Source organism: Phialemonium atrogriseum (assembly GCF_030411735.1).
Source record: "Phialemonium atrogriseum strain 8032-3 unplaced genomic scaffold QBC33scaffold_15, whole genome shotgun sequence".
In the NCBI taxonomy this organism is placed as follows: Eukaryota; Fungi; Ascomycota; class Sordariomycetes; order Cephalothecales; family Cephalothecaceae; genus Phialemonium; species Phialemonium atrogriseum.
The window spans coordinates 548,641-575,577 of record NW_026848152.1 but is presented as its reverse complement, the minus strand read 5'-3'; the positions used below and the strand labels follow the sequence as shown (position 1 = coordinate 575,577).

General features: G+C 55.0%; 7 protein-coding genes across 7 annotated transcripts; 5 read left to right on the top strand and 2 right to left on the bottom strand.

Moving 5' to 3' along the window:
* The first annotated feature begins 365 nt into the window (after positions 1 to 365).
* On the top strand, positions 366 to 1,682 carry QBC33DRAFT_104071 (beta-lactamase-like protein). Its single transcript, XM_060421866.1, has one exon. It carries the CDS (start codon positions 652 to 654, stop codon positions 1,540 to 1,542), a length of 891 nt encoding a protein of 296 aa, XP_060282761.1. The 5' UTR covers positions 366 to 651; the 3' UTR covers positions 1,543 to 1,682.
* Positions 1,683 to 4,079: 2,397 nt separating this feature from the next.
* On the top strand, positions 4,080 to 7,941 carry QBC33DRAFT_559863 (uncharacterized protein; the record flags this gene model as incomplete). The annotated part of the gene is made up of 9 exons (XM_060430008.1): positions 4,080 to 4,347; positions 4,411 to 5,069; positions 5,126 to 5,239; positions 5,322 to 5,513; positions 5,585 to 5,977; positions 6,048 to 6,192; positions 7,075 to 7,170; positions 7,255 to 7,448; positions 7,573 to 7,941. The coding sequence occupies 9 exons, from the start codon at positions 4,080 to 4,082 to the stop codon at positions 7,939 to 7,941; spliced, it is 2,430 nt and encodes an 809-aa protein (XP_060282760.1).
* Positions 7,942 to 8,828: 887 nt separating this feature from the next.
* QBC33DRAFT_104286 (uncharacterized protein) lies at positions 8,829 to 11,372 on the top strand. The gene is made up of 4 exons (XM_060421868.1): positions 8,829 to 9,374; positions 9,710 to 9,869; positions 9,928 to 11,039; positions 11,105 to 11,372. Exons 1-4 carry the CDS (start codon positions 8,962 to 8,964, stop codon positions 11,274 to 11,276), a joined length of 1,857 nt encoding a protein of 618 aa, XP_060282759.1. The 5' UTR covers positions 8,829 to 8,961; the 3' UTR covers positions 11,277 to 11,372.
* A 271-nt stretch (positions 11,373 to 11,643) lies between these two features.
* On the bottom strand, positions 11,644 to 13,988 carry QBC33DRAFT_541395 (cysteine proteinase). Its single transcript, XM_060428156.1, has 6 exons — positions 13,924 to 13,988; positions 13,297 to 13,803; positions 13,132 to 13,228; positions 12,892 to 13,073; positions 12,620 to 12,819; positions 11,644 to 12,563 (listed from the first exon to the last, which is right to left on the bottom strand). Exons 2-6 carry the CDS (start codon positions 13,773 to 13,775, stop codon positions 11,971 to 11,973), a joined length of 1,551 nt encoding a protein of 516 aa, XP_060282758.1. The 5' UTR covers positions 13,776 to 13,803; positions 13,924 to 13,988; the 3' UTR covers positions 11,644 to 11,970.
* Positions 13,989 to 14,816: 828 nt separating this feature from the next.
* Positions 14,817 to 19,429, top strand: QBC33DRAFT_541387 (uncharacterized protein). The gene is made up of 5 exons (XM_060428155.1): positions 14,817 to 14,927; positions 14,988 to 15,502; positions 15,565 to 15,713; positions 15,770 to 17,853; positions 17,916 to 19,429. The coding sequence occupies exons 2-5, from the start codon at positions 15,047 to 15,049 to the stop codon at positions 19,022 to 19,024; spliced, it is 3,798 nt and encodes a 1,265-aa protein (XP_060282757.1). The 5' UTR covers positions 14,817 to 14,927; positions 14,988 to 15,046; the 3' UTR covers positions 19,025 to 19,429.
* QBC33DRAFT_541381 (uncharacterized protein) lies at positions 19,409 to 21,288 on the bottom strand. The gene is made up of 4 exons (XM_060428154.1): positions 20,952 to 21,288; positions 20,777 to 20,876; positions 20,568 to 20,714; positions 19,409 to 20,492 (listed from the first exon to the last, which is right to left on the bottom strand). Exons 1-4 carry the CDS (start codon positions 20,968 to 20,970, stop codon positions 19,730 to 19,732), a joined length of 1,029 nt encoding a protein of 342 aa, XP_060282756.1. The 5' UTR covers positions 20,971 to 21,288; the 3' UTR covers positions 19,409 to 19,729.
* A 2,786-nt stretch (positions 21,289 to 24,074) lies between these two features.
* Positions 24,075 to 25,157, top strand: QBC33DRAFT_559858 (uncharacterized protein; the record flags this gene model as incomplete). Its single annotated transcript, XM_060430007.1, has 1 exon — positions 24,075 to 25,157. The coding sequence occupies one exon, from the start codon at positions 24,075 to 24,077 to the stop codon at positions 25,155 to 25,157; it is 1,083 nt and encodes a 360-aa protein (XP_060282755.1).
* Between the last annotated feature and the right edge of the window lie 1,780 nt (positions 25,158 to 26,937).

The window sequence follows — 26,937 nt, the reverse complement described above, 5'->3', positions numbered from 1 at the left end:
TAGCCATCAAAGGGAACGTTATATAGAGATCGGGGTTGCTGTTCCCTTCTACGGCGAGGCGGAGGACGTGGCGTAATCTTTAGAGGTTCACCAATAATGTAAAGTTAGCATGGGTCACTTCATTGCAGAGAAAGAGAAGCTGCTCCAGGACCAGGGAATGTTCACTACCTTGCTGGCGTGGTTTTGACTTCCCAACGGGAGTGTGATTGGTTTCAACCTTGTCCGTTTGCCTTTCGTTGGTGAGGCCCGGCTGCATCGCATCATGGGCAACTGCATCTACCCGTGCGTGCTCGAATAGGACGGGAAGCCGAAATTCCTTATCGGATTGCTGGCTGAGCCTTATCGTTTCAGCCCGACAGCAGCTGGCAGCTTCCTGGTCGCCCTAAATTTAGTGGATGACAAACCCGCTCCATCAGCCTCGGCAAAGAATAGGCAACACGGGTAGAGTGGGTGGGTCATGAGCCTGATGATGTGATGCCATCGCCAGTGGAAGAAGAGACATTTCTTCTTACAGCTCTTTGTCCGGCCAACTGCAGTATCAAGTTCGGGATTGCGATTGGCTGGATCACGATGCGAACCTGATTCACCGCCCGTCCTCTTCCTGCAGCTCAACTGAACGTCTGAAACTGCAACCTGAGCTCGCCTTTGTCTATGAACGCCATCCGATTAGGTGGACAATCACTGAGAATGGCTGTCCAATTGGCAGAGCTACCCGAAGTTGAGCGTCTCAGCCCGAGATGCATCCGCATCCTGGGGGGCAACCCCGGCAAGTTCACCCTTCAGGGCACCAATACCTATTTGTTAGGTACCGGTTCAAGCCGTCTCCTAATTGACACGGGTGAGGGCAAACCTTCGTGGATCGAGGCCATCAAGAGGACGCTGGAAGAGGAGAAGGCATCCGTTGCAAGTGCACTCATTACCCACTGGCATCCGGACCACCAAGGAGGAATTAGCCACCTCCTCGAGGTTTCCCCGAACACCAAGGTCTACAAGAACCAGCCGGGGGAGGGACAGCTGGACATCAAGGACGGCCAGAAATTCGAAACCGACGGAGCAACATTGACGGCCGTCCATTCCCCAGGCCACACAGACGACCACATGGTATTCCTTCTCCAGGAGGAAGATGCCATGTTCACCGGGGACAACGTCCTAGGCCACGGGACCGCCGTATTTGAAGACCTCGGTGCATACCTAGGCAGCCTACAGAAGATGGGGAGTCTGTTCAAAGGTCGAGCGTATCCTGGGCATGGCCCAGCTCTGGCAGACGGGCCTGGGAAGATTGCCGAGTACATTAGCCACAGGCGACAACGTGAGGATCAGGTCCTCCAAAACCTGCGATCGAAACGGGCCGGGGTCGGGACAAGTGACAGCGATTCGTGGGCGCCGATGGACCTGGTCAAGGTCATCTACAGCGACGTGCCCGAGAGTTTGCATCCAGCCGCAGCGGGTGGGGTAGTTCAGATTCTGCAGAAGCTTCAGAGGGAAGGCAAAGTGTCGCTCGCAGGCGAAAGATGGAGGCTCAATGATCGTTCTCCTTTGTAAAGAAAGCAGCTCCTCTCCTGGGTTTTACTACCTGCTCAGGGACGATCAAATTTCTTGACGCTCAGCCTCGCCAGCCTCATCATGCGCGTTTAACCTACTATGACGGAGGAGATTTCCTCAAGAAGCTGTGCTGTGACGTCAAATGTGGCGCCTCGATTCAGAGCCTCATCAGGTTAGCTTGATGCGAATCAGTCCTCAGCCGGCAAAAGTCGCGGATATATATGTAAGTCGCCGTTACGTTGGAGCTTGAAGTCTGTATTGAAGGGAAAGTTTGGGTTCGATGGGGTTTGCCCTGTACTGCGTAGTAATTCGAATCTCCAGTGGGTTCTTGATGTGTCTGCGAATGAAACCATGCCGCTACCGAAGATGTACGGAGTACTCTCTCCTCACCGCTGAGTGCCGAGGACCCGGCTATCACTTGGCGGCCCGGGCCCGCACCGCACCCCGCAGGCGAGCTTGCATGGAAATCGACTAAACTTCCGACGAACAGGGCATTTTGAAGTGTGGCCCGGAATCTGGAGGACCGCACGACTTGGTAAGCTAATGAGAGCTGATGAGTCGGCAAGCCGGCAGGTCTAAATAAGACCACCTCCAAAGGCGGTGCGCACCAGTAATAGGCGAGTCGAAGGGAAGGTGGGCGGTGTTTGAGCTCGAATCATCGACAGATACCACAGTGTGTTCCCAAAGAGTTTCGCACGTTCTGCTACCGGATACTTCCTACCCTGGAAAAAGTGCCCGGAACAAACCCCCTCATGACCTGACGATCTTGGCCATTGGCCAAGTCCAGTTCGACTTACACCGCGTAGTATATCGCTGGCGAAGAGCTCGGCACACTGAAAGCGCGAAAGAGCGAAAGAGCGAAGTTCGGACCCAACTCTTCCTCTTCCAGTAAACTAGTTGCAGCCATGTGGACCATAGAGCCGTGTTTTTCAGACAACATTGGAGGGGTGTCCACCCTCCTACATCTACAGATAACGAGCCGGGGTCTGCCGGGATCTAGCCGGGAACAAGTCGGATGATGAACATCCTGCTTACCGGGCTCATCGGAGTCGCGATGTTCATTAATTCCGATAACACAACGATGTGCTTGGTGGTGGGGCACCTCGCGAAAATCCCAAGACAAGGGTCCTACTACCTATTCAAGGCTTAGCGTTCCTGCGGAATGCATCTGGTGGTTGACTCACTCATATCGGGTCGCCCTTCTGCCCACCCTCCATTAAGTATTGTCTAGAGGATGAATCCATATGCATAAATAGACAGAATACAGCTATGTAACTTGTCGTCCCCGGGCCAGAGCGCCATCGAACTACCAGAGGATAAGCCGATCGATTGGGTTTTCCACACTAGGTACATGAGTATTCGGGCATTGGGCTACGCCAGACGGCAGGGAAACTTCGTGACAGAAAGACCGGGGCTGCGAAACCTTAGTTATCCACTTGACGGGATTGACAGCGGACCGGGCGGCTCACTTTGTATAAAATGCGTGGAGGTGGGGTTCTTGCTGCCGCGATGATGAATTACGTAGTGTTTTCACCGGATTCGGGAAGGCCTCATCGGGGTATTAATCATGCACCGTTCGTTCAACGGAGGTTCCGGAGCGGGCAGGGCGAGTACGGACAGAGTCTTTACCCCAGATCTACAAAATGTACGCAGTAAGTAAGTTGCCAAGCCACTGACTGGCCTTGGGAGTTGCGAGGCATATTGGGGAGGGGTATTCGTAATCCGTACACCGAGCGGTGTTGGGCAAGTAGGAGCTGCCGCGCATTCGTCGTTTTGTTTCCCGATATGGGAATCCCTTGTGGAATCCAATGGCCACGTACAATTGTGGTCATCATGAATCCAGAATCCCATGTACACCTCCTCCTGGGTTTCAAATGTTAGCGCAAGTACCTGGTAAGACTATAGTGTCACTGCTTTCCAAGTTGTGTTTTACCTCTGTCATGCTAACATTTGAAACCCCGATGGAGGTGTACACATAGCACGTACACGTATGCATGCCGTATGCTGGTGACCGGACCCACAGTGCCGTGGCGACACATACACAGTACTAGCTGGGTCAGGCGGTCTGAAGCTATCCCCTCTGGCCGCTGTCCCCTCGGAAGCCTCGGATCTTGGCAACTCCATAATCTTCGATGGAAGGTGCAGTTGACATTGAGGCAATCACGACCGGATGTACACGGGTCGTGGTCTGACCTTTCGACTCTCTGACGGTGTTGCCTTGGCCGCACATTACCAATCACGTTCCCGACCAGCCCTTCGACTTTCCCTCGACGGGTCCCTTATTATGTCCAAGATGCCTCCCCTCCCTGTCTTTGTTCGCAATGTGCTCGCATTTTTATCTAGCTCAACTCTACTGCGACAAGAACTCTGTAACCGCCTGTCTCATACTGACGGTTTCTCCTAACCAACCTACAAAAGCATAAATCAATATCAAGTATTCAAGGCACCTAGACGCCCCGAGGGAAGCTTTCCTCGATCACCCCAACACCCTGTTCGGCATTGCTTGGTAGAGGGGAGGGCTCGAGACGTTGTCCTCCATGACACCTATTACAACCTCCGCTATCTCGTTCCTTGCAGGTGTCGCGGTGCTGGGACTTGTTCCAGTCGCCCTTGGTCATGGCAACGACATGGAGATGGACATGGAGATGGGCATGGGTACGGGCATGAACATGAGCATGGGCACGGGCATGAACACGACCGCAGATTCATACCCCCCAACCTACTTCGCTCTTGAAGACCATAGAGCGGCCATATTCGGCCACATATCTCTGATGGTGCTCGCTTGGGTGTTTATGTTGCCAGCCGGTAAGATGGAGCTTCCCCGCCTCTTACTCCCGCTGGCTCTCAGCTAATGTGGGCTCTTCGCAGCTGTAATGCTTTCCCTTGCCCGGTCACGATACACACTGGCCCTTCAATTCGTCTTCGTTGTGACAAACGCGTCGGGTGTCCTAGTTGGGACGATATATAATGCGAACACTCCCGACCTATATCCGAACAATGCGCACCACAAGCTAGGCTGGCTCGTCACCTGGGTGGTCCTTGTGCAAATTGGCATTGGTCTACTAGGGCGTATCGCTGGAACGTTGAAGAACAATGCCGGGCAATTACAACATGGCGGCGAGCGGCAGTCATTCATCCCAGTTTCGACTGCGGCACTCGAGGAACACGAGCGCAACGACGAGTCGCGTTTCCCAAAGTTCTTCCGTCTCTCAAACGACAGCGGCCAGGGTACAGAGCCGAATACAGAGTCTCTGAGAAGCCACTCCCTATCCTCGGGCCCGCCGTCCCCGCATCCGGATGCCGGGAAGGAGTATGAGGACGACCAGGAGGATGATGACCTCGAGGCTCGTCTTCCAGCCTCAGCCCGTCGCCGTGGATTGTACGCGCTCGCGGGCAAGATTGCATGCAAGCTTTCGACGCGAACATGGAAGGTCATGCTCTTCACCTACAACTTCATCGACCGCACAATCCTGATCCTCGGCTTTATTGCGCTGTCGACAGGTGTTGTTACATTCGGCCGATTCTTCGTAAGTTTGTGGCGATTTGGGTATAATTAGGACACAGACTGACCTGGCTATTTTAGGAGGGCCGAGAAATCTTCAATGGCCTTGCGCATTGGATCAAGGGCGGTGTTTTCTTCTGGCTCGGAATCCTCACCCTCGGCCGCTGGGCTGGCTGTTTCGGCGAGCTGGGATGGGTATGTTTTCGCACCTCGCGTCAATTCTGCGCCTGCAATCCCGGCTTGGGACTCAACATTTCGGGGTGCTGACCAAAATTAGGCATGGAACATTCGCCCAAGGACAGTTGGACAGAAGTGGAGGCCATCCTCCGAGTTCGTTGAGAGCGCGCTCATATTCATCTATGGCTCGACGAATATCTTCCTCGAACATATCAGCAATTGGGGTAGCGAATGGTCTGCACATGACCTAGAGCACATATCGATCACCGTGTTGTTTATCGGTGGTGGTCTTGTAAGTGGCGTCTTGAGGCTGAGCTCAGGTACCTGCATTTCGGCAGATGGCTAACTAATAGCGTCATGCAGTGTGGCATGCTGATCGAGTCTACCCGCATCCGAGACCTCCTCAACACCACGGTCACCGAGGCCACTCATTCTTATCCCGAGCATGCATATTCCGACGAGGAGCGCGACGAGCTGCTTCCTCCGAGGCAGTATTCTTTTTCCATGAACCCCATCCCAGCTTTGGTGATCCTATTGCTGGGCATCATGATGGGCTCCCATACCCAGGGGAGCATGATCTCCTCCATGGTTCACAAGCAATGGGGTGACCTCTTCGCGGGCGCTTCGCTCGCTCGAGGACTCACCTACGTGATCATGTATCTCAAGCCGCCACAATCCATCCTGCCTTCGCGCCCACCGACAGAGCTTCTCACCGCATTCGGTCTGATTACGGGCGGCATCATTTTCATGGCAAGCGTACGTGCATAGGCTTTTACTAGGCCAATATTCTAATACCAGGCAAATCACTAACTACCTCTGCTTCTAGAGCGCCGACACCATCAGGGGAATGATCCACTACCGTCTGGACGCCATGTTCATGTATACCGTCACCATGGGTCTTGTCGGGCTCTTGATGGCCTGGGTCATCGTCTGCATTGCGCTCAAGGGCTGGGCTCTTCGCAAGGAAGCAGGTCGCCCTACTAGCTTGTACCGATCGGCATAGACAACATCAGGGGGTGTAGACGACACTTGAGACGCAGAATGACTTCAGTCCAATGGAGGACAGGGGAAGTGACTGTTTTGGCCGGCACGCGTGGCGGTGGACGGCGATATTCCCCGCTTGATTATTCTCGCTTCTTTCCTCCTAAAGATACCCCTTTCTTGGACCTTTAAACCTCGCAGCGGATGAGACAGTAATAGGCGGGTGGACAATAAGGACGAGTAATGACCACGAGTGTAGACGACATCGAGTAGAGGTAGTAATTATTCGAACTTTATTGTATGCCTAGCTACCTAACCCAAGGGAGTATATCCATTAGTATTTGGGGTTCTGTACAGTTCGAGGGTTTCAAAAACAATACGGAGTTACGCAGTACGGATAGTTGGCTTGCTAACTCCGATGATACGGAGCGGCCTGGATGTGTGGCCTTGCAGGGGTGGGATTTTCCGGGCGCAGGTGCATGGGTCAGGTCCTGTCGCTAGCCAAATTCCGACTAGCGGTCTGGCAAAATGACGGCATTAAGAGCCCAAGTTCTCTCTGAATATGACAGCCTCCTCCGTACACAAACATCCTTGCTTGGCCTAGAACCCCTCCTCCAACACCAACCTCGCCTCTGTCCTCAGAAAAGCTCAACAGGTTGCATTTGGACAGGGAAATAAGGCAATCAGAAGACCCGACCGAGAGAATTGCAATGTCGAAGCGAAGAAACAGCGTACCGGTCAACCGGGCAGCCTCCAAGGAAAATAATGATGGACCAGGTAGGGCCCCTTCTGCTCTCCGCCAGTTGCTCGCCTGGTGTGTGTTGGTAGAATCCAAGGGATATGAGCTAACTTTTGAATTTTGCCTTTATTAGCCCAAGACAAGCAGAGGGTAATCCTCTCCTCGGACACCGGACACTTCTCTCTCATCCGGGCATTACACCTTGCAGATCTGATCACAGAGCTGAATGGTATGGACCCCAGGCTCCTTCGTTGCCTTCTTCCTCGGGGCGATGCCACTACGGGCTGCCAGCTAACATAGCTCACGACGACAGGTCTCTGCGGCATTATGTCCATTTTCTCGTCGATGCGCTACCTCTTGGACGGCGATTCCTCGCTTGGAAACCTCTACGCAGCACTTGGGTTGCTTCCTCTCGGGCTCTTTTTTGACTTCATGGACGGCAAGGTCGCGCGCTGGCGTAAGAAGAGCAGCATGATGGGACAAGAGCTGGACTCGCTGGCAGATCTGGTAAGTCTCAACTTTAACCCCCTTAAGCTCCTTATCCATCCCCCCATCCCTGAGCTGCATATAATTTCTGCTTGGACATAAAAGGGCTCACACTTCGGGCATCTTCCCACGCCCTCCGTCACAGATCTCATTCGGCGTCTCCCCCGCCGTGGTAGCGTTCGCCATCGGACTACGGACGCCGGTCGACCACCTGTGCCTCGCATTCTTCGTGCTGTGCGGGCTGACGCGGCTGGCCCGATTCAACGTGACGGTTGCCTCGATACCCAAGGATGGCACGGGCAAGTCCCAATACTTTGAGGGCACCCCAATCCCGACGACGCTGGCGCTCGACATGCTGATGGGGTGGTGGGCCTGGTCCGGACAGATTCACGACGCCATACCCGGAGGGGTCGTGTTTGCTGGCTCGGCGTTCGAGCTACACCCCGTCGTGCTGCTGTTTGTGCTTCATGGATGTGCGATGACGAGCAGGACGATTCACATCCCGAAGCCCTGACACTTGAGGGTATGAGGTGGATCACACACAGGTGGGGTGGCCAAGCCAAAGAACCATATTCCGGGTGGATTGGTGTTTCGGAGAGAGGGATTATGGATTCGAACAGCATGGTGTTCTAAAAGCTTTGGGTGTGAGAAGGTAGACGACGGTTTCGTTCGGTTTGGCGAGTTATGATGGAAGGCAGTCAAGACAACAAAGAAGATGGAGAAGCGATGCACATACTTCAAACCTCGGGAGACCTGGACACGGCCTTGTATTTGCATGCTCTATGGGTACCATACACCGCTACCAAACAGCAGGTTGGAAGCAATAGAGGCTTGGGAATCAGCGCATGGGAATCATGATACCCCAATCATCAGCCATCCTACTGTCTGCCCAATGTCTTGCTTGTGAAGCCTCATATGCCCCTCTGCCTTGGCCTTGGGGGGTTACATTCGGTATATTGACCTATCTTTCTGTCTCTATCTCTTCTATTTGGTTCCCCCTCCCCAACCACCGGCTTATATCGGCTGTTCGCCCTTGGGAGGTTTTTGTGCACCCTTGGCGCAGTGGCTGCCAACATCATCCTGTACCTCCAATAACGGAAGCAGCCACTTGCCGAGGAATGTTCACCAAGAGACGGATGGTCTGGAATATCTACCCGTATTCTGATGAAATCTCCATTCTCAATTCAAGACATCCACCCATCCATCCACATGGCTTGGCCAGAGGGAAGCTGCCCCGCATTGGTGGCCCAAGCGCGGCTTTGGAGTAAGCTTGGAGGTACCTCTCGATTGATTGGATCACATATTGGATGACGATCTCGAGGCCGCAGAGGTGCAGCATCGCTACGACTTCTTCTGACCGCTTCCATTGGCTTGACTCGGACCTCAGTCAGTCCAGGCTCGAGAGTCGACACCTTCTAATACTAAATACTCGACTTGCCATTCCAAGATTCCCCCAAACCCTTAGCAACACCCCCTCACCGCGTACCCTACCTCAACTGCAAATATCAGCCCCCGCCCAGTAGCCGCTCTTGCGATGCCTTCGCTCGACGATGTCCCAGACGAGATAATCCGGCAGATCCTGGATTTCGTATCGCCGGACGACAACCTTGCGTGCGTTCAGTTGCTGTCGAAGCGGTTTAACCACCTCGCGAACGAGCCGCTCCTGTGGAGGTACCATTGCCGCACATCCTTCCATTACTGGCACAGCGATCACAGGTTCCGCGAGAAGCTCGAGCAGAAGGCCCCCGAGGTAGACTGGAAAGCCCTGTGGACCACGCGCAAGAGGGCGAACGTCCGCATCGCCAATCTCCTCGATGGCATCCTCTCGACCAAGGTCGGCCGCTTGAAGAAGCTCGAGCAGATATGCCTGTTGGGATACGACGCGAAGGACTTCCTTTTGGAGCAGTGTCACGTCGACGATTCTGCGGAAGATGTCTTGGCAAGGAGGTAGAACATCACTCATCCCCTTCTTTTGCGCGCTCAGCCGCCCTCCCCCCATCACCACTCCGACACCCCTCCGGCCCCGTATGGGACACGATCAAGCGGTCTGTCTCCTAGCCCTGCGATCTTCTTTCTGTTCCTGGCCATCTCCGAGACGAGAGCCCAAGAGAGCAATCTATTCCCACAAGGTGGTGATCCCACAAGCCGGCCGTCCCCCAGAGTATTCGTCCCACAAATTCAAGGGTAACGGATTGTGAACAGATTCGCCGGAGATGGGCAAATCTGCCGAGTGGTTCTGCTATACCTTGCGCATCGTCGAGTAACTGAAACGCCCTTGCCAGGTACTATGGAAATACGGCCCTGGACAGCATCCACAGAGGCGTTGCGATAGACGTATGGTCCAAGTACCAAGACGCACCGCTCAGCAATCGTGGCCTCGAAACAGCGCTGGGAGCCTTCGACATGTTCGTCCTCCATGACCAGCCACAGGACCTGGACTACGTATGCCGTGGCTTATCTCATCATCCTGCCTTGTCTCCTCTCGTCTGACTGTTTCTAGATCAGCACCGCCTTTGACGGCCTCGCGGAGCAATTTCGAAGCGAGCACCCGAGTCTCGAAGAGATGTCCACCCGGCAGAAAGCCCTGAGCCTCGTGCGATGGTTGCGCGTCAACAACTTGACAGGGATGGAGAACCCCGAGGTGAACTACCGCAATCTCCGAAATTGCTTCATAGGCCACGCGCTCTCTGATCCTGAGCACCCCTCCCTGCCCATCATATCCAGCGCCATTTTCTGTGCCGTGGCAGAAAGGTTAGGCATGACGACTTCCTGCTGCGCGTTCCCAAGTCACGTCCATGCCTCGGTATTTGCTCCGCCGGGCCAGTCCCTCGACGGCGCTATAGAGGAGCCCGGTCTCGAAATGGAGAGTATGTATTTGGATCCCTACGGATCGGACGACGAGATCACCGTCCAAGATTTGCGTCTCAGGCTCGTCGAATTCGGCTGGGCTTCTAGTTCCGACGTCTTCCTGAGCGCGTCGCCAGTGCCCGTCATTGTACAGCGCACTGCGCAGAATATCAAGACCAGTTATCTCAAAGTCCGCGAGCTCCCGGACGACGATCCGGCAGGTCTCGAACTCAGGAGACTTCGATCGGGGAACCCGAGCCTGAACGTCGACGTCGCGTTCTATAGCTCGATGTGGGCGCAGCTATTAACGACGCAGGCCAGTAGTATCCACTGGGACGGCAACCTCGACTGGTTTCTCAATCGGTTTGCGTTGACGTGGAGCGAGGACTGGTGGATAGTGCAAAAGTATCTGGCCCCGCTTTACGATACCTTCATCGAGTCGCTGGCAGAACCCCGGCACCGGGTCGGTTGGGAGAACGTGCGCGAGATCCTGGGCATGTTGCAGAACCTCGACCAGAGGCAGCCCACCATCAACAGGCGATACACCCAGGACATCCACGAGAGGGTCCGTTACAAGATTGGGCAGGTCTTCCGCCACAGCCGATACCGGTACATCGCCGTCATCAACGGCTGGGCCGCGACGGGGACGGCGGCGCTGCCAACGCCGCACCACACGTCCATGGACGAGACGGAGGACAACGGGGAGGAAGCCCCGCCGCCGCAGGAGCCGCGGCAGAGGCAGGGCAAGACCTACTACACGTGCTTGTGAGCATCCACCTCACCTATCCCATGGTTGCATACCAGTCAAAGGTGCTAATGTGATTTCTCAGGAGACCCACGGTGGACCGCCTGCGTGTCGCGCAAGAGAACATCGAGATCGTCACCGACCCGGACCTCATCCCGGAAAGCCTCTTCTTCTTGGCCGGGAAGTTCTTCAAGAGATTCGACAGGGAGAGTTGCACGTTCGTGTCGAACATCAAGGAGTTCTACCCAGATGATTAGCACCGGGGCTGAAACGAACCAACCTCCACTCTCTCTTCCTAAATACGGAAGATAATAAACGGTGGGGGATCAACCCTTCGGGCTTGACCTCCTTTGCTTGTGGACTTGCTCTGCCGTGCGAAGGACAAATGGTTGGACGACAGCTGGTCTGGTGATTGGGTATCTCCGGAGAAGCCCAAGCCACAGACCTACCTACCTAGATAGTTTGACAAGCTGCTGCAGATGCATAGTGGAACAGCATTGTCCTGAGAGCCTGATAGACCATGTATGTATGGTAGCCAGTAGCCAGACTATGAATTCATTAATGTACTCCACGAGAGTATCCAGCATCCGAAGTAATCTTTGATGATCAAGTTCGCAACGCGGGTGCAGTAACTCAGTACTTATTCTATCAGAATAAAAGGGCTATCCCATTGACGACTAGAGCTATACCGATATCCTTGTCGGTCCCAACCCAAGATGTATCCGGGCGCTTAACTTCCATCAGCCGAAGACGGCCTCGTCTGTTCCTGGGGAGCAATAATTTCCGCAGCAACCCCCCCCCCCCAAAAAAAAAAAAAGAAAACAAACCCAGCAAGCAAGGATAGCCAGCCAGCTTCCACGCTTCTACCACCACCAACCACCCCACCGCAAAAACCGCATCATCCCATTCAGGGGGGGCCACCAGCCAGGCGAACGGCTAACAAGCCGGCCCCTAGCCCCGGGTCCCCTCGTGCAGCTCCGCCAGCACGCCCTTGCTGGCGAGCATGTCGACCCACGTGTGTATCGCGAGCGTGTAGTCCTCCCTCCGCGCCGCGACCCGCTGCGCGTCCTCACCCATTACCGCCAGCTCGCCCACGTACTCGGCCCGCAGCCGCGCCTGCTCCGCCGCCAGCTGCCGGAGCCGCGCCTCCTCCTCTTCGCCGTCCGGGACGCCCGGTTCCCTCTCTGCCTCTTGTGCGGCGGCGAGAGCGGATGGTAGTGGGGCGGTGGTGGTCACGTCCGCCTCGCGCAGGCCGAACTCGCGTAGGCGGGCGGCGTCGGATGGGTCGATGGGCGAGGAGCCGGGGGCGCCGGTCGGGTTAGTGTTGGCCCGGTCGTGATCGTGGTCGTGGTTGTTGTTAGCAAGGCGGTGGGACTCGAGCCTAGCGAGGGAGCGCATGTTGGCGGCGAGGGCGCGGCGGAGGGCGCTGAGCGGGGATTGGCAGAGCGCGAGGAGGTTGAAGGACAGCTGCTCCGACTCGTACTGTAGCATGCGGGTCTCGATGAAGGGGCGGGCTACAGCGGTCCAGTCATCGGTGTATTCGCCTATAGTCTTGTGGTTAGGGGGTGGCCGGGCTGGGAGGGGGGGAGGGGAGGCTTACCGATTGGGAGGGGCTTGCTCTCAAGGCCATCGAGCTGGTACACCTGGCCGTCCACCGGGACGTAGGCAATGAAGTGGTAGGCGGCGTCGTCGTTTAGTCTGTGCTTCCTGCCACGTTTCGAAGCCAGAGCCTTGCTCTTCTTCTTGGCCACGTCGACAGCATTCTCGAGACTGAGGTCGGCGTTGAGAAGGTCAAATCGCCTGGGTCAAATGTCAGCGGCCAGGCATATGGTTTGAGGCGTTGGGGAATGAGAACAGATGCCAAAGGCTTACCTTGCCAACGAGTTGTGAATCGTTCTAATCCACTTGTTATTGCAGAGGAGCCATCCTCGTAAGGGAGGAGCCAGGTTGGCTGTTAGGGTCTTGAATTCCCCGAGTTTGTCTCCGAGCTCGATATTTTGGGTATTCATGATAATATTGAGCAGAGCAACAGTGGCGCAGGCATTGGATGTTGTCTTGGAGATCATGTCAGCCATCCCGGCCCAGGGCATAGGAAACGGCCATTGAACATACCTGGTTTGCAAACCAGACCCCATCGGCGGTTTCACTGGTGACCTGGCTCTCCTCTTCGACATACTGGTAGAGGAAAATCAAGCCATGAACTGGTTTTCTGAGGTGACAATGTGGTCAGTACCAAACCAACTGCCTCTCTGCACGGGATGGAATAGTTCAGCTTACGGGAGAATGGCAAGAGAATCCTCATCAACTGAGAAAAGCTCTTGTATTTTCACATCTTTCACTCCCAGATCTCGGATGATGACATTGAAGAAGGAAGGATCAGATTCGAGCTCACTCCAGCCCTCCCATTCCTTCAGTTCCTCGGGAGACACGGGAGCAAGGGCTGCCTCGAGCAGATCATCAGGAATGTCGAATATTTCTGGAGCAGCCTTTCGTTTAGGATTTCGCCGAGGCTGTTCTTTCAGATCTGGAGACTTTTGGGCTGCCGGAGATGAGGTAAGCTCGTCCTCAGAACCAGCATCCCCCATGAGAAGGTCTTGACCCCGTATCTTGCGGTTGCGCCCTGACCGGCGTACGGCAGGGGTACTGGTGGTGGCTGGCACATCTTCGTGCTGCTGCTTGGGGGTGGCATAATGATCAGCCTCAAGGCTGCCGGGGCTGCCGCCGGGGCTGCCGAGGCGAACCTGCCTGTCCTCCATCACGTTGGTGTGTGGTTGAAATAAGGGTCTGTACAGGTTAGCTTCGATTGTTGGACAGTGAAGCTGACTTGGCAGCACGAGGTTGTGATTGTGAAGATAATTGGCAGGGGATGGGAATCTGAAAATTTGGGCAATGTATGTGCTGTACCTATCAGAGTCTATTGTCTTTGCTGAAATATCTGGGCTCTGTTGTTCCTCACTTCATAGCCTTGCTCTGACCGATATATGTCAGACTGCTTGGGCCACAATGTTGGTGGTTTCAAAGGAGGGTCTCATGAAGGTGACAAGTCATGCTTTGCCAGTCATGCACCTCCATCATTAAGGCGTTACAAGATATGATAGCACAGAACACATGTCTTGTCACTTTAGGTCTAATCGATGCCTTTATGCCAGTTGCTTATGGTTGTTTGGCAAAGCTGTACAATGGACCAGTTGCGCTTCAACGTGCCACGGGAATGAGGCGGCTGAATGCAGCAGAGTTGGGAAGTTGCAACCCACTGGGCCACCACTTAGGTGCTCTAGCACTCAAGGCAGCTGCATCTGCAGCATATGATGAAATCTAGCATGGATGGCCGACAACCAAGAGGAGGAGAGACAGTCTGTGTTGAGAAGGCATGGAAGTATAACCTACCAGGTATGGGGTAGGTACCTACCTAGCTCCTATCAAGACAGGCTAGGTGTACCCATGTCCAAGGTTATTGTACATACAGTACAATAAATTGTATTCCAAGCGAAAGGCAGTTGTGCTACTTGGCAGGTCTGACAAACTTGCTCATAAACAACAGTAATAGATGCCTTCACAAGTTTACACCCTGGAACTCTCATTACAAGCCAGTACTGGAGATAGCAGAGCTAATTGTGGGATAAATTTGATAAACATGCTGATGACCTATAGAGGTACACTTGCGTTTTAATTTTCTGTACATACAGCCCCGCCGGTGAAAGGTTTAAGCGGGCCAGCAAATCATATCCATGGATTCCAGGTTCCTTGCACTTAACAGGGGTTTGAGCACGGTAGCCCAGGCGGCCCAGGCACTCTTTGTCAACAACCGCGTCTTGACGTGACCAGATCCTAGCTTCTCACGGAAATTTCAGAAGCTCCCATGAAGATCTCACTTGATGGTTCAGGACCATTCAAGATTTCCTGAGAACGTACGACTACACTTGAACCCCACCTTCTCCCCTTTCCCCCAGCTAACCAACTCATGGTAGGTTCTTAGATTTTCCACCCCTCCGCCCTCATACATGACCACAGTCAAACGAGGCATGCCATGAGCTCAACTCCACGACTGCGGTCGGGCGCCTTCCCGCAGACCCCCGGAACGGTCGCCAGAGGCGCACCTCCGACTCCGTCACCTACCCCGTCCCCAGCAGCGACCCCTTCTACACGATCCCCTCTGCCGCTGGCGCCGCAAAATTCTCCCTCCAGAGCTGCAAACACCGCGCCGTTAATACCTCTGAGGATCCTCGATGCACCAACTCAGCGTTTCTACGCCCTCGCCGTGTACGCTGCCTTGCTAGCATGGAGGCTCTACGACTGGGTTCAGTTGGTTGAGGACAATGCAGAGTCGTTCTGGCTGCTCTTGAAATGGATCGCCATCGACTTCATCTTCCTCTTTGGATTGCCGGAATTAAGGATACCATGGCTCGAGCTGTCCCAACCCTTCGTGGTCATGGCCTTTTTCGTCCATGTTGCCCTCAACTTCATGCTCATGTTTAACATCGGGGTAGGAGCTTGATTCATGGGAACCACCTAGAGCTTGCGTGAGCGCTAACCAGTTTCTCTTAGCTACCATGGCAGTCGTGGCTGCTCGGCATGCTCAAGGTGTTCTACGATCGAGAGCTCGCCATCTCCGAGCACAATGTCAAGCTGTCTAACATTTTGCACAATTCTTCCTTGATCATGGGCCGTCAGATCATCAACATTCTCCCCGAAGGGTATGGACCCAAATAAAGGCCGTGCTGTGTATTGTCACAAACTAACTTGGATCTAGCTCCGCCGTCCTCAATTCCGAAGGTGCTCCGTTTTGTCTGGGAGGCGACCGTAAGGTGGTGCTACTCCCTATTAACTTCAACTCGACGACCCCAGTTGAAGTCGAGCTGATTCGCGTCGACCTGGAAACAAATCGAGAGGAAGTTCTGAGGCTGAGCAGATCACAACTCCGCGAGATTGAGCGGCAAACGAAGAGGCAGGCTACAGATGGAGCTCCAACCGTCGTGCAGTTCGACTATCCGGCGAAAAAACCCGGCGCATACCGCCTCGGGAAAGTCCTCGATGAATATAAGCTGGAGGTCCAACGAAGAACACCGTACACCTTTGTCGTACCTTGTCCCGAGGCGGGTTTTGGATCAACTCCATCCTCGGGGCGATGCCTTGGAGACTTGTCTGATCTATCACTCCAAGTTGACGGGACTCCACCACTCAAGATCGTGTACAGTCGAACTATCAACGGCAAAGACCACAGCTTCCACTTCCAAAGCTTGCAGCCCGATGGATTTACATCGCCGCTGCTCGGCTCTCTCCACTCGACAAACCTAATCCCGATAGACGACGAAGATATATCATGGGCGCGGTCTCAGCAGGTCAAGGTTGGGCTCAACGAATCCATGCACACCGGGGGGCAGTGGGAATATTCAGTCGACGAGGTCCATGATGCGTTTGGCAACATGGTCAAGTACCTGTCGCCGGCTGAGGATCCAGATATGAAACCTCGGCCAAGACATCTTTCCCAGCACTTCTCCGTCAAGGAACGGCCTCGTGCAAGGCTCGAGGGGTGCGATCTACGAAACCCGCTGAAGGTCGCAAAGGGCGATTCGAAGGAACTACCTGTCGCATTCCAAATATCCGGCCGAACCCGCGATGATACCACGCATACCGTGGCCTGGCAATTCTCGCCAATCGATACCTTGACCAAGAATGGCGAGCATGGCGACGTCGTGTCAATCGGATCGTACAGCGCAAAGAATGCTCGCGATCGCCCCAAGATTTCCGCTCCAGGACTGTATACCCTGAAGTCAGTTGCATCTGGAGCCTGCGAGGGAGAGATTGAGGAACCCTCGGCATGTTTGTTGCTAAATCCCCTGGAACCCCAACTCACTCTCCGCGCCGACGACATCACGGATGCGTGTGCAGGCAATTCGATTGGCCTGCGAGTCGATTTGGACCTCATCGGGACGCCGCCCTTTATTGTCCGATACGATGTTATCTCTAACGGCGAGGTCCGGTCAGAAAGGACTCAGGTTCTTGGGATGAGATCTCAGCTAGAGCTCATCCCAAGGGTTGCGGGCAGTCACAAGTATATCTTCAAGCAGATCGACGATGACATATACAAGGGCCAGCCGCTCATCGGATCAGAATACGTGCTTGAGCAGGATGTGAAGCCCGCGGCCTCTGCCATTATCCAGCACAGCACTGGGAAGTTGAGTGCCTGCTTGGAAGAGGCAATCGAAGTCGACATCTTGCTCCTTGGAGAACCTCCGTTCACCTTGGAATGGGAACTCGTGCACGACGGTAAGAGAAAGCAACACCGAGCGACCTCGATCGAAGAGAACACATTCACAATCAAGACGGCGCCTCTTACTCAGGGAGGAGAATACACTCTTGCGCTCACCAGCGTGCAAGACAAGAGGGCCTGCCGCAATTTCCTGCATCAGGAAGTCAAGTTGTCTGTCCGGCGCCAGAGGCCGCGGGCTGCCTTCGGATTGCTCGAAAATAAACGAAAGGTCAAGGCCATCGAGGACGCGAAGATCAATATTCCTCTCCGCCTTACTGGCGTGGGGCCATGGAAGATTTCTTATCGGAACCTGAACGATAAGTCGAGGATTCTTGAGAAGTCGCTCTCGAGCGATAACGATATACTCGCCGTCAGCGATCAAGGCATCTTCGAGATCATGGACATCTACGATAAACAGTGCCACGGGACAGTGGATCCGAAAGCTTCGACCTTTGAGGTGAATTGGTTCCCTCGTCCCGAGCTTTCACTGGTGCCCAAAGAGAGCATCTCGGAGCATCGTGGCCAGTATGTCAAGAAGGACGTCTGTGAAGGTGATATCGATGTGTTTGAGATTGGCCTCAAAGGTACCGCCGTGATTCCTATGCCGTTGCCCCTTCCCTGGGGATTCTTAGCTAACTGTTCGTAGGATCTCCTCCATACCACGTAGAGTATGAGGTACGACACAAGCCGAGCCAAGGCACCGGCTCGCTCAGCCGGAGAAGCTTCGATGCTGCGTTCGGAAAGGCATCGATCCAGATGGACACAGCGAAGTCAGGCTTGTATACGTACAAGTTTTCCTCGCTCGCGGATAATCTCTATAACAGTGATAAGAGGTTTCAACCGCTCGTGCTGGAGCAGAAGGTCAACGCCAAACCATCAGCTTCTTTCGTCAAGCCCGGCCAGTCCTTCAAGTATTGTCTCTCCGATTCGGAGAACTCGGACAATATTCCCATCACACTCACTGGTGTTGCGCCGTTCTACGTCGAGATTGAGGTTAAACACCAGACCGGTTCCGTCCCAGAGACGTATCGCATCCCTTCCATCGAATCCAACTCGTATGGTATCCAGATCCCGAGGCAGTATCTCAAACTCGGTTCGCAGCAAGTCCGCATCCGGAAAGTGAGGGATGCTCGGGGCTGCCAGGAGGAGATAGAAGTTGGGGGACCCTCAGTCCAGGTTCAACTGTACGACGCACCGGCAATCTATCCCCTGGAAACACGCGCCGATTATTGCGTGGGCGAGCGCATCACGTACTCGCTGTCTGGCACGCCGCCGTTCGAGGTGTGGTACACCTTCGACGGGATGCAGCGGAAGGCCAAGTCGCCGACGACCAACTTCCGCCGGATCGCGGAGACGCCGGGCGAGTTCACCATCACGAGCGTGTCGGACAAGGCCAGCGAGTGCCGGGCGTCGGTCGACATCGTCAAGACGATCCACCCGATGCCGGCGGTCAAGATCAGCAAGGGCCGCAACGTCAAGGTGGACATCCACGAGGGCAGCGAGGTGGACATTCTCTTTGAGTTTTGGGGTACGCCGCCCTTCGAGTTCACGTACACGCGTAGCACCAACGAGCGGAAAGGCCAGAAGAGCCAGGTTCTGGAGACGAGGCACGACACCAGCTACGAGCACAGCAAGGTTGTCCGGGCGAGCCAGGAGGGCACGTACGAGGTCGTGGCCATCAAGGATAAGTACTGCGCCTTCTCGACCCAGATGGTCGAGAATAAGGACAAGAGCCAGAAGCTGTTGACCTTCTGAGCTAGGAACAGCAAGGGGGAGGAGGGTAGATAGCCTGGGGGGAGGAAATCAAATTTGGGGTTTGTCGTTTCTCTCTGTGGGAGGGGGGAATATCATAGCATGGCGTTTGCGGTTTGTTATCTTTGTGGAATAGACACCCCCTTAAGGATAGGTCGGCAGATTTTCCGGACAGAAAAGCTTGAGCCCGAGATGAGCCGTTTGTTTGTTTTTAGTAATGGAAAAGTGCTAGCAGTGTATGACTTCTTGAAAGGAGTCGTGACTTGTGAGTACTCATCAACACATCCGGCTACCCCTGCCCCCAGCCACACACTTGTGACTGGGAGGGGCTTAGAGTCACCGCGGCGCTGCTCAATCGCGCAGCAAGCAGGGTCCAGGAAGCAGCCCAGTCAAAGTCCTCGTTACACGACAGGCAATTTACTCTATTATTATGCCGAAAGCGAGAACACCATTCCCGTATATCTCAGTATATCCCCAGCTAGTCTATCATCCCCTCTTGGGGCAGCCTCGAGCTCGGAAGCAATGAACAAAGAAAAAGACGGGAGGGTGGTGAGGAAGAACGAAAGGGAGAGAAATATGCAAACGAAAGGGTATCTATCCTCCGAGTTGGGAAATTTTTTTTAAAAAAAAATCACAATTCTAATGTTAATCTGTGCCAAAGAAACCCAAAACCACCCGCTTCAACCCCCCACACTACCCGCAGAACCCTCACGCAGACTCGGGGTCATTTCGATTCGCCGGGCCAGCGACGGGCTTCGCGGCGTCGGCCTCGTGCGTCTCCCAGAACCGCCTCTCCTTGTCGCGGCCCTTGACGAGGCCGTAGATGTCAAAGGGGTCGAGGACGGTGACGAGGAAGGGCCGGCCGTCCTTGAGGCCGGGCCCTGTGATCTCAGCGACGCCGTCGCGGGCGAGGTACGTCTTGGCGCTCTTGGGCAGGTACCTGCGCGGGTGGCGGGCGTTGAGCAGGACCTGGTTGGACAGCATCAGGGACGCCTCGAAGACGTAGAAGAACCACTCGTACCGGACGACGGGGCTCATGGTCGCGGGGTCGAAGCCGGGGCCGAAGTGCAGCGCCGCGAGGCTCCAGTACTCGACGATCCGGTAGATGGTCCGCACCGTCAGAAGGGCCGTGCTGGCGTAGAGGGTGTGCAGCGCGCTGCGGAGGTCGGCGTTGTTGATACCCGCCTTGAGGCACCGCCGGTGGAAAGTCCCCGTCAGCGCGAGGAAGCACCCGATCACGACGACTTGCAGCAGGAGCGCGGCTTTCAGGAGGGCGCGCCCCATGTCCTGCTTGCTCTGCGGGAGGGACTGGTTGGCTGTGTAGGCGGCGCCGTTTCCGTTGAGGGCCTCGATGACCATGGAGATGATGCCGAATGTGGTGATGACTCGGCCGGGGTGGACGGGGGAGTGGTACGGGACATAGTAGAGGATGCGCCCGAGGATGTTGTAGTTGCAAAGCTCATACAGGGGACTGTGTCTCGCGTCAGTAAGTCTCCAGTGTTGGTCCAATCCTCCTCCCTTATGTCTGGGTCAGATTTCAACTCACGGCGCTGCGTAGGTCAGACAGATGCTGATAATGTACTTGACGAGGTCTCCATAGTCAAATGCTCCCATCTCACGAGTTATGAAGCCGCCAGTGAAGAAGATGGCACAGAGAACATAAAGCCCGGTGAGCCTCCAGCTGTTGTAGTGGCTAGTTCGGAGTCGTCAGTATCTGTCCGCGACATCGAACGTCAACTTAGATGCGCCACTCACACGCATTGCCAGATATGAAAGATCCCCGACGAGGCAAAAGCCACCGCGAAGAACACTGGTGCAACTTTATTCGGGGCGAAAAACCAGATGCTGCCATCGACTTTTGCAGGCGTGTTGTTAGCCCTCCGCTTTCTATAACCCCTCTGGATTGTTGATCGTGAAAAGGGGCAAGTACCATATTTTCCGTTTTCCATTGCGAAAAGAGTTGGCTTCCGCCAGATGCGTGCAATAAGAGACACTAAGTGGTCGAGGCTGGTCTTGTGCAGGAGTCTCAAGGGACGATGGAGGTAATAGTTAGATGGTATAAGTGATGGATGTGACTACGGTTGAAGTCGCGGTCTCAAAGTTCAATGGTTCTTGACACTCACCAAAAACCGAATGCTCTCTGCGGCGGCCATCTCTGAAATATATATTCGGTCAGAACCCCGGAGATCTCTTGGATCTACTACACTTTCGTCCCGACAACCTCTTAAGTCAGTCTCGGTTTGGCAGCCGCAATAACTCAGGCGACCAATCGCGTTGTGCGGTTCAATACGACGGTTCAGGGTCGTGGTGCTATGCTGCTATGCCACGACTGACTGGCCTATCACAGGACATGCCACCGCTTGCGCCCCACTGTCGACGGCGGTGTTATCCGTACGGTTCGCACCCAACGTATTCCGTATTGTGACTTTTTTACAATCCGTACGCAGTATTCGACACCACGGCAGTGGGTCAACAGCCTCATTCGTCGCCGATCTATCCCAGCCGAGTGTCAGAAGTTTATTTCAACTAGAAGGTGGCTTATAGCGCGGAATCTGGTACTGTAAATTGATCTTGCACCTTGCATCAGACTTTCGTGTCAATGATTGTGCCTTGTGCCCATCGTATCTCGCATTAATATATCCTAGGCCCACTTCCAAAACCACATCGCTAGACTGCCAGAGCAACTGAGTGTATTTTATAATCGCATCGTACCAAGTGTTACTTTTGCTCATTTGCTTATTTTCTCATTTTGCATGCTAGTCAGGGTGCCTTGCAATTAGCCTTGCTCCGAATCTCTCTTGAAGCTGCTAACCCAGCCTTGCTGCGCCAAACCCTGCACCGACACCCAACGACGAGAGCTGCGCAATGTCAGTTTCCTACGTGCATGTCATGAAGCAAGCCGAACAAACACATTCGCCTCGGTGTCGGCGAACAGCGCCAGACTCAACCGTGGTGTCCCTCACCATCCACTTATCCTTGCTGCCCCCTTTCACGATCTGGATCACTTCGTCGACGGATGCGACGGCACTTTAGCTGGCCAAATGCACATGCTGCTTCACCGCTGCCGCCCACTCCTCCTCCGAAGATGCGTTCTTTGGGTCGCCCCTGAACTCGAACAGCGGAGGAGTCCGGGGGCGAGGCCCGACTTCGTCCGGGGCGGACGAATCGGCCCGCCGACGAAATGCCATCCGAACATCGAGAGAAGGTTTGCCGCGGTTCGGGATTGGCCGCGATATGTTGGGCGAGGCTTGGGATATTATGGCCAAAAGGTTGCCGGCCGAAGGGAGTGAAAGAGATGGTGCCAACAAAAGTCAGGTGTGGGGCTGCACGGCGTGGGTTACGTGTGGCAATGGAAAGGAGGTGCAACAACATCCGGCGGACGGGAGAGACTATCCACGGAACCGGTAACGCTTCTCACGCCCTGGAAACTCCTTCCTCAAGCCCAACAGTCCTTCTTGGTGCCGTTCAGTCCCCAATAAAATGGCTCGTCCAGGACAGCAACTCACTCGAGAGCTCACTAATAAGTGACTGGAATAAGAAGCGGTCCTCCTAACAGAGAGGCTGACGTGCAGTTTATGTCTGGTGCGGCCACGTTTAGCCTGCTTTCCGAAAGGAAGTGTCCTACTCCGACTCCTTACGGTACCCTTGCCCGGAGAATTCGGACCCCAAACCAGTCTTATTGTCACCCGAGTCTTGCAGTCAGGATCAAAGGGGCGGGCCATATACAGGCAGCTGCTTCGCCGCGCCGGCGATCTTTAAATAGTCGCGGCCCATCAACGGTTGTCCGATCCCTTCTCTCGAATTGACTGCTTTGATATCCCGGGCGGTAGAGCGTAGGCCAACTCTCGTGGAAGACGTACAGACGGAGAACGTGGGAAACAAAGCTAGTTGGGGGCGTCCACTGGCCCTTGCATAGAGAGGTCACTGTGGCTGTGGTTCTCTTGCGGGTATCACTTCGTTCCTGACCGCAGTGCTCTGTGTCCTGAGGGGCTGGGGTTTGGCTCCTACTGGAGAAGGAAGGGCTGATTCGTCCATCACCATGCGGTATGCTCTGAGGTGAACTGGTAAACTTTGGCTCTGCGTTGTGTCAATTTGGGGAATTGAGATTTGGAACAATGGTAATTATCACGAGACGCGTTTAAAGGTGGTGTCGTCTGAACTCTGAACCCTGAACCCTGGTGTGGTCCCATTCCAAGGAAGTGAAGTCACAAACCGTGGCGTTAAACCCTGCACTGCGTGGCTTTCATTATTGGGATTGGGAGGAACGCCAAAAGTTTCCCCTCATTTACTCCTTGACGCACGGGGGGGGCCTAAACAATCTGATTTAATTATGGGGTTCCAGTGAGCGAGCCACTTGGACACAGCCTCTGGGATCGTCATCCTCCTTCAATCCAAGTCTAATAAGTCATTTAGTCATGTTGGATTGCTGGTCGGAGGCGGAGTAAACCTAAGTAGGATTCTGGTGAGCTTATCAAGGCGGCAGCAAGTGTGTTTGTCCTTCCATTGATTGCCAGGCGGCCATCCCAAATTCCATATCCCGCGGCCAGCAGAACAATCACTTCCGGTTCCTGGGCAGTCGAAACATACTCTTCACGAAACGTGGTTGCGTCTGTGGTTGGGCAATTGTTGGCGTCAAACGCGCCGGTCCCGGAGATCAACGTGTGAATTAAGGGCCCCGGAGCATAACGAACAAACAGGCTGCAGCTTTTTTCGAGCCATCCAAAATACCTGGCACCACCCCCAAGCGGTGACCTCGTCCTCTGCGTCTCCACATCACCATAACTTCCTACATAACATGCTTAATCTGAATTATCCTGCTTATTCGACCATCCCAGGACCTTGGTAAGGTGGAGACACATTCAGCTGGCATCTCTTTGGCTGAGCAGCCCGACCCCGACCAGTCTAGCTCTTTAAGGATTTGGGTCCAGTGATAAGTAACGCCACCTGGGTTCTATTATCGGTCGGCCTCCCTCGGCAGGCCTCGCGCACGCAGCGTATATCTTTCCGCTATTGCCCCTCCGCAGTGGCAACGCATCGGAGGACAGAACCCATCATGGACGACCAATCTCGTTGCCCGAGGCCACGTCCGCAGATCTATCTTCGCGTGGAGTTTGGAGTCTCGTGGTCTCCGAATCATGCGCCCAACAACCACGAGATCACTTACAAGTCCCGCCGTGTCCGCGAACGGCTGCCGTACTTCCCCAGGCGGGTGCCCGCGCCGACCACAAACTTCCTCTCCATGGCCCCCGCGCCTAGGCAGCAGTGGGATCAGGCACACCCTCGCTATTATGAGCCGCAACAGCAATTACAGCAGCCCTGGGATGGCGTGTGGCGGGAAGAGCCACAGCCGGAGGAGAGGCGGCGGTCACGCGCAGAGTCTGTCTCGTCGCACGAGCGCCGCCGCTCAGCGCCGCCGCCGATAGGGACGAACCCTTGGGACGTGAATGTATGGCATCCAATAGACGCGGGATTGCCGTCCACATCAACAGCAGCAGCAGCGACTACGGCCCTACCGCCACCGGAGCTCTCCAAGGCCCTACCTGAGGTCCCCTCGCGCTTCCGCCTCGGCGAAGACGGCATGCCCTGGACGCCGTGGGTCTACCCGATGGGCCACGAGCCTGTCGCCTACCCGCAGGAGGACGATGCCGGGTCCACGCATTCCCGCGCCGCCGACGCCGCCGCCGACGCACCAACCGAGGCTGCGCACACCCCAAGCCAGCCGCACACCGCCACGGTCTCCCCGCTCTCCCCGGGCGACGACCCCGAGAGGGTCCGCCAGCTGGGTGCCCTATCCGCGGCGATGATGACGGTGGACAACGGCTTCGAGAACCAGTGGTGGAACCAGGGGCCGCGGGAATCGACATCCCCCACCGCCGACCTCGCGACCGAACCCCCGCCTCCGCCTCCGCCTCCGCCTCCGCCCCCGCCCCCGCCAGAGCCACAGAGCCGCCTCTCGCTCGGCTGGGCGGTCGCCTCGAGCACCCCCGGGTCGCGGGACGACCGGCTCACCTTCGCCATGGCAGACACGGTGTCGCCGCTGTCCGCCTCGGACTGCTCCACCCCCGGCGGCGTGCCGCCATTCCAGTCGCTGACGAGGACGCTCTCGACTAGGTCGGCGGAGCTGTTTCTTCACTGATGGGAGGCTACCTACTGTGCATTTACGTGGGAGGGAGATGGGTGGCTACTGGGGCCGTGGGTGCCATGGCATTACGGAGTCAAGCATCACATCGGAAGCAAAAGTGTGCATGAGGCATTGGAGGAGTTTTGGAGTTTTTTTTCTTGATCTCTATATTGAGCATAGCAACTAGAAGGGGACCGGGGCGAGATCGTAACGATCGTTACAGGGAAGGAGCATGTATCGCTACGTGGCTCCAGCATTATCACAGGGTTCGGCCAGGCCGGCGGCAGGAGCTGATGCGACAGTGGCGAAAAAGAAATTGCGGCGCGTAAAAAGGCCTGCGTGGAAGGTATCAAGGAACAATGGAACTCGACAGTCACCTGGGGTTCTTACGTCGTTCATTCGTCCTTTGCCCTTTGACTTGTTCCTTGGTGGTTTCGTCTCACCGAATCTAGCCTCGATACCGGCTCCCGATTCCATGAAAACCTGCGATTTGATGCTTCCACAGCGAGGAAGGGTGTAGCGGGGATTATCATGTATGTGCATTGCGACATGCATACAGCGGCACTCAACCAGTTGGGAGGCTTGTGGCGTAAGATTAGCATCCAACGACAGACTGACAGAGTCTCAATTCACTGCAGCTAGGGTTCTAGTCCCCCAAGACCTTGAAACAGGTGGTTTCTAATTGGAGACGGTGAAGGCCGTTGGGTTGATATGCATCACCTTCTGATCCTGCCGTCCAAGACTCTCTTTTACATTATTATGAACTACACCCAGCAAGAAGCGGTCGGAGTAAGCTTGCATAGTGCAAAATCGCAAGACCAACTCGCCCGAGTATGGTGTCTGATGGAGAGGGTTATTTAACATCCAGGGTACAGATTAATCCCCGTCTTGGTAGGTTGACAGGGGTCAAAAAGACGCGTCCCCGGTGCGAAACATGTTTCTAATATTAAGCGAACCCCGCAATTCAGGAATTATAATGACGGAGATGGCTGTGCAGCTCTTCCCTTGTTTGAATCAGTGCGTTTTCCACGTTTCATTCCCGGTCGTGGGATATGTTTGATGTCAAGATGCACGTGCCTCACCCAGGGCCCTTGTTTCTATTTTTAACAGGCGGCGATCACCCACTGTGATCGGCGTTAGGGTTTGGATTATCATCACCAATTTTGTTTTTGTTTTTGCCCCTGTACTGTCACCGGTTGACGATCAGAAAATAGAACACATCCCTTAGCAAAGACTCGAAGTCTCTGTCGGGGCTTTAAAATACCCTCCCCATGCTGTTTCGGGACGATGATCTGTGCCACTTACCCGGGGATACACTGGCATAACCCCCAACTAACACACGGAGCAATCAACGGCGTAAGCATCTACGAATAACACGCCCGCCCGGCCGTCTAATGTCATCTAGACCCCCTCTGCGAGTACATAACGCCGCACACTGCGTCTCCTCATGTGGCCAACGGCCTGCAGCCACCAAGCATCTTGAGATCCAAGCATATCGCTCCCGTCTTGGTCGGCCCCCTAAATCCGGATCATGGTGCTGCTCGACTAGAGCCTCCGCCACCACCAAAATCGCGGCGGGGAGCTGTTAGCGACACTAGTGACGAAGTGTGTGTGTGCCAGGGTCGCCGGTTTTCCGACTGGCTTATTATTGGATTCATGGTGGTGGCGGGCATCACATCTACTCGTGGCCCCCACCACTTGCGGCCCGTTCCCTGATACGGGAGAGAGTCGAGAGAAATGCCCGGCGGTTGATTGTTTATCTCGAGTCAGACGAGCAGCTTGGGCACGGACTGAC